This window comes from Aulostomus chinensis, chromosome 8 (genome assembly GCF_037954235.1).
Source record: "Aulostomus chinensis isolate RoL2024-O1b breed Wild chromosome 8, RoL_Achi_v1.0, whole genome shotgun sequence".
Taxonomy (NCBI): domain Eukaryota; kingdom Metazoa; phylum Chordata; class Actinopteri; order Syngnathiformes; family Aulostomidae; genus Aulostomus; species Aulostomus chinensis.
In genome coordinates this window covers 5,205,825-5,215,719 of record NC_141327.1, presented here as the reverse complement: position 1 = coordinate 5,215,719, position 9,895 = coordinate 5,205,825, and the positions used below count along the sequence as shown (strand labels likewise).

The window sequence follows — 9,895 nt, the reverse complement described above, 5'->3', positions numbered from 1 at the left end:
GGGACCCATTAAGCTGCAAAATACTTTATTGTGAATATGTGACTTTATTGTTTAGGCAAGTTCAAAGTATCTGCAATCAAAGGGATATAACATTATAATTCAAGACATTTTCTACTTTGCCTGATTGAAATTCCATTTCACTATTAAACTCCAGTACAAATCTTGGATTTTCGATAAATCCAGTCATATCCTCAGTTATTTTTGTTATCGGGGGAATAGTGTGCAACAACAAAAATCAGCCCCAGAATGGCTGTTTCCTCTGAGAATGTTGTGTTGGAGTCAGCTCATAGATACAGTCAGTTTTGAGCTCATCTTAAAAAAACGATGAGCATTTTACATAGAATGAGGGCCCAACAATGAGTCCAGTGCAGAAATATTAAAATGAGAATACAAATCTTTGTCACTTTAGAGATGAAAAGAGAGACGTTTGAATATAAAAATATTTCTCCACAAAAATACGAGCCACAATTGTCCAGCAATTGCAGAATAAACATAAGAGCAATAATAAACAAAAACAATCATAACTTTTAGAATAGTTTGTTCTACTCATGTCATTTTAATCTGGGTCATTTTGATGAAAGCTGGCCAATCACCATGTAATCAGCATACAGTATATTGAATTCCTTTTGAAGGCACAGGGGGGAACAGCAGTTAAGGCTAAAGTTAGTCATTGTGTTAAACGTTATTTTATATTGTAGGACGTCTGCTAAGACGTTGCGTCACAAACTAATCATCCCGCCTCTGCACGTAATCCAACAACCACCTCTCTCACTATACATCTAAACTTACGTCAGCTAAACTTTCTAAATGAATACATATTCATCATTATTTACATTACTAATCCATGACTATCCAACTTCATCGAAGCACCAGCACATTCCAGAGTCCCTCCTCTCACTTGGCAATTCCATTAAAATAAAACAAACAAAACAAACAAACAAACATCTTGTCATTTTCGTCAGAGGTTCTCTGTTACGTTCTGGGAGTGATGCTGCCCAATAGTGACCCTTCGAGCTGGAGATATTTTGCTTGACATTCAGGTCTTTCATAAGCATTTCAACACAAGAAATCTGGAGTGGCATTCAGAGAAAAGGCTCCAAATTTCAGAGATTTAGGATGTCAATTTTCCAGGAAATGAATTGAATATACTTAGACATTTACATTGTCAGCAAATAAAATCTGATGTCCTGAGACACATTCCGAGTTTTACTTCACCCCCCCCCCCCCAATTTGTTTAACCTACAATACTGGTATTCAGCATCATAGAAAAATGACATGCAACGGCACACTGATGCGACTTCAGCCAGCTCCAATAATAAAAAATGCCATTTTTCATTATGCTAAACAGATCTGCTTTACATGGGTGGTTCCTATTCTACATCCACCAAACTTGGTGGAAATGCATCCCATTATTTTTGTGTAATCCTACTAAGAAATAAACATAAAATAATGACAAATAACACCGATCACTTAATATCCTTGAAGGAGATTATTGGTGAGAAATGACCTGAAAGCTGGAACTTGATCAAAACTTACAGGAACTACCAGGAAATTAGCAATACATTATTTTAAATGTGAGTCAGAACATTTAAAAATTCTCTTTTCTAAAAGATCAAAATTATATAATCAAAAGTCAGATTTCATATATTTGAACGCTTATGAAAGCATTTAAATAGAGGTGAAATGCAACTGTTCCTCATTTTGCTGAGGATCCCTTGGAAGACCCTCAAGGATCCTATTGTGAGAACCTCGGATTTACATGAATTGGTCAGACAAGCACCACATAAACAGAAGATCAAGTGCAGTCACATGTTCTCCTACTATTCCACCTGTAGGCAGGTCCTGTTGTGTAAGACGGTTGGGATACAGAGGTTCAGGTTTGCCACCCTCCTGTAGACAAAATGGAAGGTCTGAGCACGCGGCCGACTGTGGAGCTCGGCTTTGATCCGTTGAGGATGTGTGTCCAGAGCCAGCTGCTGGCTGGTCTCTTCAGTGACCAGAAACAGTGCGTAGTTTTCTGGCTCTGCAATTTTGAATTTGAAGGCACAGAGTGAGCAGACCTCCTCTGTGGTGGTGTAGGGGTTAACGAGCAGGGTTTTGGCTGTGCAGCCGGAGTCCACCTCCTGCAGGGCTACACGGAGATAGTTCTACAGAGGAAAGCAAAACATTGTGTTTTAGGGAACAGAAATCTATAAAACAATAAAAGAACGACTGATGAGTCAAACAAGGAGTCCCAGAAACATGCAGTTGAAAAGTTGCAAGCAGTTGTTAATAGTTCCACAGGAGGGCGCTTTCTACCAAAAAATACTGAACCACTGGATCAGTTCCTCATGCTGGGATGTTAGTACATCAGAGGATATTCCTTTCAGCCACTCTCATGCATGCGAAGGCTGAACATGAAGTTTGGATGTATTTGGTACAACTTAGACTCACTGCCTGGGTAGTCAAGGTGGGTTCAGGTCAGGCGTGATACCTGAAAGTCGTCCACAGTTGGCGCTGAGCGCTGCGCAGTACGCCGGCGGTGCCATTGGTGGAGAGTGTTCCTGGCCTCGGAGCTGAGAACCCTGGCCGCCTGCTCCTCCTGGAAGTTCTTGATGAGGGACATGGCTCCATAGGCGCTAGTCAGGTAGTATCCCCCTGAGGCAAAACACAAAGAGAGCTAAGAGGGGTGCATGGAGAGGAGGACCCAAATGGTAGTTCAGTTTAGAGAAGAGGAACCTGTCAGAGTGGGTTCATCTAGAAATGAAACTTGCTGAAATCTGATGATGCTTCTACAAAATTAATGAGACTTTGGTTTTATTTTCAGAGAATCAAAAAAACATCATCAGGAGGAGCCTATCCTAGCTGACATTGGGAGAGAGGCAGGGTTCACCCTGATGGGTCGCCAGTCCGTCACAGGGTTTTGTTTTTTTTTTAACTCATTTGAGATTAAATGGTAGACAGATTAACACCACAGGTCATGGTTACTGATGTTTTTCCACCATTGTTTGACGGATTAGAAAACTGGTTGCAAATGTTACAACTGTTGTTTTTTTTTTTCAATTTCCTACTATTTACATGTTTTTTCAGCATGTACAAAATGTGAATATTACACAAAAATTCTATTTATATGGATAAATGCGTGATAAATTAACATCCGCCAAATCAGTTGCAGAATAAAAGCATGATGGATGTCAGCAGAAAGTCAAACGTGAACGCAGATGAGGCGGAATCGTGGTCAGACAATCACATGCATGTTGTGAGATTGTATTTCAGCCAATGTGTCTCCTATACACCTGTAGGGAGCCCAAATGTGTGTGTAAATGTTTCCAATGGTAATCTCAGCTGCCTGGTTTATCCTTCACTAATGAGCTGTGCAGTATTGTGCAGTCCTGATGAAGTACAGGGAGTGGGGAACAAGTCAAGTTCTGAGAGATATAGCGAACAAAAATCTACAGATTTGAAGACCCTATTGTAATGATTAAGGCTATTGAAAACACCCATATGGTGTTAATAACAGACTATGATGGAAAATATCATGACCCTGTTTTCCAAAATGAGAAGAAAGTCAAACAGAACCTCTGGTTTATGATGATATGAAACTATTTCATCCTGGAAAGGTTCAGGCGCCTTTTCCTCTGAACCTGTTCCAAACAGACTGGAATTTCCTCCCTTCCTATGACTACATTTTCTCAAGCCCTCCAACAGCAACAGTGTTAAAATAAGCCAAAATCTTCAAGTCATACAATTGCATAGAAAATGAAAAAAGCTTTCAGGAATAAACTGTAGTTCTGTGTCACTTTTTGCTTTTATTTCAGTCCAATTGTGACATATTTCAGCTGAACAGAAACAGAAACTCCTGTCTCCAGTCTATAGGTGTCACCATGACAACCAACTGGTACATTCCTGAGGGCTTTAGACTGACTAATGTAATGTTGTTAGTCATACACAGGTTTGTGCTATATCCCGTAAATGGTCAGCCACTTCTTAAAGTAAAACTGTATCTCTCGGGCGAAAATGTCATTCTTCCTCTTACAGACAGTGTGTAATTCAGAAATACTACAACCTACTGTGTGCTTGCTCAATTCAAAACTGTTTTCCTACAGCCTGATTCATTCTGCTAGTTATTCCCGTCACTTGTGTTAGCGCACGTTTACTCAGTGAAGCTTTAAAGTTGATTCCCCAAACACATGTGTAAAATTCCATGCAAAAGTTAAAGCCTGGCATCCTGTTGGCAAACCTTTGTCCATAACTCAGTCCCCCAAGAGCTCTCCCTATATATATTTGATCAATCATTCATATCGAAATATTGATCGGGGCAGGTTTAAGACACAGGAGGATTCTAACACAACCCTCAGCTACCTGTGTTAAGAACACAAATGGCAGACGTGTCATGTGACCCATCCGCCCTTGACCTCTAGTGATATGAACCATTTCCAACCAGTGAAATGTAAAATTCTCCTTGACAGACCTTCCTTTGACCACGTTACACAACAGCTGTGACTGTAAAAGGCGTCACCTCATTAAATAAACATCCTACGTTATATAAGTTACGTTGAAGAGAACATTATTTGTGAAGCACTCTCAGGTTTTGTGGGTGGCACAGGTAAAAAGAAGGCTAAAGCTTGTGCGTGTATAGAACAAAATTTGCTAACTCCTGAAATACACACATTCTCTATCTTTCTAAAAGATTAATGGAGATCTCCTGTTTACCCATCAAGTACACAGCTGGAGGTAAAGAGCCAGACCTAGCTTTGCAAACAAGTTTGAAAACAGGCCAACAGCTAGCGTGGCCTACAAGCACAGCTAAAGTTAATGTCAACACCAATGCATGTTTGTATGCATGCATGCATGAACAAACAAATGTAAAAACACAGGATTGGAAAGCTACGTGCCAAAACCATTCCAGAACTAATTTATTTCATCTGTTAATTTTGTATTTGTGTTTACTCAAAAGTTAAATGATCAAAATAAAATATGTATTGGTGCATAAGTCGTGATGTTTTAAAATTTTTCTAAACTTGGCTAACCATAGACTCAGTCCAGCTCTCAATGTAGACCTTTGAAGCTTACATACTTTATGCTATTTATATACAGACTTAGACTGGTGACAAAATTGGCCCCGGCACAGTTCAGCCCTCAGGTTTTACAGTTAGTTAAAACACCATAGCAGCTAGCAGGATTAAGCTAGCATCGTTTTTTTCTCAGTAAATGGACTCGTTATATTGTGCCTCAAGTTACACATTCTGCTTTACAAGGTCGCCTCATTCACCTGGCCACAAACACACTGATGACAGGTCCTGATCCAGTTTCCATTTCTTGTTCAAGGACACTTTGAACCATCTCCAGAAGAAGTCTGGATCGAACCAGCAACGCTTCATTTCTAGACAATCGCCAGTTGATTTTTGACCTCCTTTTGTGGCATTGTTTCGTTTTGTATCTGACTTTTTTCGCTCAATCTTCATTTCTTTTTTAAACACTGCTCTTTCTGTCTCGATGTCATATGTTTCAACGTGACTTCTTGCATAGATGGATCCTCTGGGCGGGGAAGGAGGACGCTGATCACTTGACTCATGATAACAATAACGGGATGATGTAATTCCTAGATGGCCTGGTTTAACTTAATTTCTTCAGCAGGTTATTTGTTCCCCATATTTTCTGATCTGCACCAGCCACAGCATACCCAGAGTACCGGGATGCTGCCCATCAGAGGCTTCCAGAAGTTGACCAATCAGAAGCAAGTGAGCTTTTCTGAAGGAGGGCTTAAAGAGACAGGAAATGATATGGCTTGTTGCGAAGGATGATCTGAGGGGCTGCAGTCACGGCTTTCAGAATTAAATGAGCACCTAAATAAGCAGAACCTTTCAAACTAATGAATATGTGAATCAGTTACGCTGAGGAACCAAACAGGACGTACCCTCTCCTTGAAGGAGGGATGGGTCCAGCAGCTCCATCATGTACTGGATGTCAGCATCAAGCTGAGGCATGTCACACTGAGCCACAACGTAGGTCAACATGGGCAGGAAGTCATCGGCACCATACATCCTCCCTGGAAGGAAGCAGACAGAAATCAGAGAGGTGGGTAGGAGGTTTCATAGGTCAGGGACAGGGGAACAACAAAAATACAACAGACCAGAGGGGGTGTTGCTAAAGAAGTCAGTGGAAAACTTCAATCAGCTTTAACATGCAGTGTAAAAACACATCTAAAAATGCTCCGTACCCGAGTTGTCCTGCATGATGGTATAGATGAGTTTGCACACACGTAGCAGCAATGACACCTTTTTCTCAGGTGAGTACATCTTTCTCATTTTTAGGAACTTCTGACGGATCCTCTCAATAGCCACAGGGTCGGGGGGCACGGCCCCATCCACCCCCAGCTCCTGGGGCCTCTTGGTCTTAGCCAGAGCCAGGTTCTCCTTCAGCTGATGCCAAACACCACTGTTAACCTGAAGAGAACAAAAAAATGGAATATGCTTACCCAGGTGACATTTACAGCAACCTGCATCTTACATTCAGTGTTGTGCTAGTTACTGAAAAACAGTAATTAGTTATAGTTACTAGTTACTGCAATTCAAAAGCAACTCAGTTACTAACTCAGTTATTAAAACCAAATAGTAAAGCATTACTATGAAAAGTAACTATTTAGTTACAAAAAAAAAAGTTCAGACTTGTCAACATTGTAAGCTCTGTACAACTTGACATGCATTTTCATCACTGAACTGAACTCTGCTAAGCAATATGGTCTATATTTATACAAACACTAAGATGTTTCAAAGTGATTGATTGATTGATTGATTGATTGATTGATTAACTTTAGCCTGGCTAGCAGTAGCATTCCCTCATTGAAAAGAACAACTCAGGCGCTGTTGCTTAGGTGCACAGGGTGAGGGGACATCTGTGTCGCTATCCGTGCCGGTCCCTGACCCGCTAGCTTTAGCAAACAGTTTCGTGGCCGCCGCATGTTGCGTGCCTGGATGCTGCGTGCCTGGATGCTGCGTGCCTGGATGCTGCGCGCCTGGATGCTTTAATAGATTAGAGTTGCTGTTTGCGGCCGCAGAGAGGGTCTCAGTTCCGAGACATAAGTTGCATTTAACATAAACATTTTTCTCCTTCTGCTCAACGAAGGAGAAGTAGTGAGCGTACTTCCATGTGAAGAAACTCGCCCTAGGTTCCGCAATGATGTCTTGCACGCTCTTGCTGTTATAAACAAACACGCCCCCACAGCGCAGCTCACTCTCCTCCTGTCTCTTGCACTTCCCCCCAGCCCCCCCCCCCCCCACACACACACACACACACAGGAAGTAGACACAGTGGCTCAGCTGAGATAGTAAAATAACGTAAAATGAACTAATAAACGGATCGTTTAGTAACTCTAACTGAGTTATTGAATTCTAAAAATAATGCATTTGATGATTAGTTACTGTCAAAGTTACTTTTTTGGCAGTAACTAATAACACAATAACGTGTTAGTCCCAACACTGCTTACATTACATTAGAAACTGACATCGCAGCAGCTCAAATGTAAAAAGTCTCAACGAGATAAAACATCAATGCTTTCTTTTATACATTCAAGGGTGTTGTTGACATGTAAGAGTAGAAAATAAAATCTAGGACGAATAAAGACAAAATGTCTTTTATACTAATGATACTAGGAAAGTAAACATCTGTTTATCTTAGGCACATTGACAAAAACCTCCATAACCAAAAACACATTTCTTTATTTGCATTGTCAAATATCTCAAATATCGGAAGCTGTGACTTTATAAGATAGTAGTATCCTCTTCCTTTCTCACCTGGAAGTCATATAAAGCGACCTCGATCACACTCTTCAGAGGCTTCAGAACACACTTGTGCATGGCCTTCTCGAGCACCTGGTCTGTAGGACAGGAGAAACACACACACACAGATACAACAGTTAAAACCCACTGATATGATATTTTGAAGCACACTATCAAGTAGTATTCTACATTATAAAGTGTAAATTGTGTGGGATGACAGGATTCATCTCACAACTCTAAAACTGTTCCAACTGCTTATATAAATATTCACTGCACTTTTTCACTTCAGTTTTTGTACATATGAAAGTTGAAAACACCTCGTTGGGAAGACCCTACACCAAACAACTGATTTTAAATGTGGCCTGCCACATTTTTTGTGTGCGTGTTGTGTGTGTGTTTTCTTCTTTTGTATACCTAGAGTTTAAGCTAGCAGCTCAAAGCAACATTAGCCTCTACAGCTGGACCCCTGGACTCGGGTAACACGCTAATGTTTGGACAGTGAATCTTGTGGAATTGCATTGTGGGTACTGTACTGGAGGTGTCAGGTTTTAATGTGAAAGAAAAACAGATAAATTTAAAGATAATTGAAAATAAGATATTTCTATTGTGGGCAGCACGGTGTTGCAGTAGATCGCACTGTCGCCTCACAGCAAGAGGGTTCTGGGTTCGAGTACCGGCTGGAGCACAGCGTCTTTCTGTGTGACTCTGCATGTTCTCCCTGTGCCTGTGTGGGTTCTCTCCAGGTACTTTGGCTTCCCACAGTCCAAAGACATCAAGAGGGGACCAGGTTAATCCAGACTCTAAATTGACCGTAGGTGTGGCTGTGAGTGTGAATGGTTGTCTGTCTATATGTGTTGACCCGCGATGAACTGGCGACCTGTTCAGGGCGAACCTTGCCTCTCGCCCGAAAACTGCTGGGATAGGTTCCACCCCCCCCCCCCCGCAAACCTTAACAGGATAAGCGGTAGAAAATGGAGGGATGGATGGATGTTTTATTGATTTTTTTTCTTTTATCTTTTATGTATTTACATGGCTCCAATTGAAACTTCTCCCTCCATCCATCTCATGACTTTTCTATGTTTCCTTTGACTTAATTATTGATTGTCAGTTGTATGTACGGAAGTATAGACGTAGAAAGCTACGAACGATTGGCCCTTGGGGATAAATATTCTACGTCATTGAGCTTTAAATTAACTGCCTGACCATCATCTTTCAGATGCAGAAAGTGCAATGAAAATGCAAACCTGTAGCTAAATTATGCGAAAATATCTAGCAAGCAGGCCGAATACTTTGAAAAGTAGAACAGGCAGAACAGAGCTGTCTCATGTTATGGATTCCAATATGTGTCTTCTCCTGGTTCTGCAACTTTCGGTGTCTTTCAGTGTCTTTTAGTGTTCCCTGTACTTGAAAAAATGGGCTATGTCGTCTTGCACGTCATCAGTGTCACGAGATACTGGTGGGGTTTCTCCCCTCATATATCAGTATTGGCTCTGTTCAAATCTTTTCATTGCTCATCATCAATCAATAGGAAACAACAATGACAAAGTGAGCTTTTGAAATAAATAAAAATTGTACCTTTTCTAATTCACAGTGTTTATAAACTAATTAACAGAAATAAGTTGTATATCGTAATATTGGTAAATATCAGCCATCAGCTGCATCTTATATTGGCATGCATCCCTTGCTGGGACACACATTTCCATACATGTCCTACAGATTATAAAGCAAATGTAGTTACAGGGCATCCATGTTAATTCAGGCCAACCACAAGAGCTTTGTCAGCCAGTCCCCAACCACTTCCCATAAGCTGACACGCACATTCACCACCAACCACAGCTGCAAATGAACATTAAACTCACTTGGTGAGACACCCACCTCCTCCCTGACCTCCTGCTCCTCCTCTTTCATTGTTGTACAAGCCTTTTTATGTCGGAAAATGTGTCCTTTTAAAAAATTCCTCATACTCTTATCATTATATCTAAATGTTGTATGTAGTTACACCAAGTTGTTTTAGGTTTTGCTGATGTCCATCGTGAATTGAAGGCAAGACCATGCCTGCTGCTGGCCTGTTTTTGGGTTACAGCAGCTGTTCATGATCTCATACTTGCTAATATGATGAAGAATTGCCCCAAACAAAA

At 41.0% G+C, this 9,895-nt stretch overlaps 1 protein-coding gene across 2 annotated transcripts in view; it reads right to left on the bottom strand.

Annotated features, from left to right (window-relative positions):
* The window catches only part of LOC147256891 (ras and Rab interactor 2-like), a 42,243-nt gene continuing 32,348 nt past the window's right edge, over positions 1-9,895 (bottom strand). The window contains exons 9-13 of one of the 2 annotated variants that reach the window (XM_086210543.1): positions 7,773-7,855; positions 6,200-6,425; positions 5,897-6,028; positions 2,474-2,637; positions 1-2,147 (exon numbers count right to left, since the gene is read on the bottom strand). In XM_086210543.1, the coding sequence (XP_086066669.1) occupies positions 1,821-2,147; positions 2,474-2,637; positions 5,897-6,028; positions 6,200-6,425; positions 7,773-7,855 (932 nt within the window). In that variant the 3' untranslated portion in view covers positions 1-1,820. Of the gene's footprint in view, positions 2,148-2,433; positions 2,638-5,896; positions 6,029-6,199; positions 6,426-7,772; positions 7,856-9,895 lie in introns of both variants that reach the window. The other variant, XM_086210544.1, reaches the window with a different exon arrangement.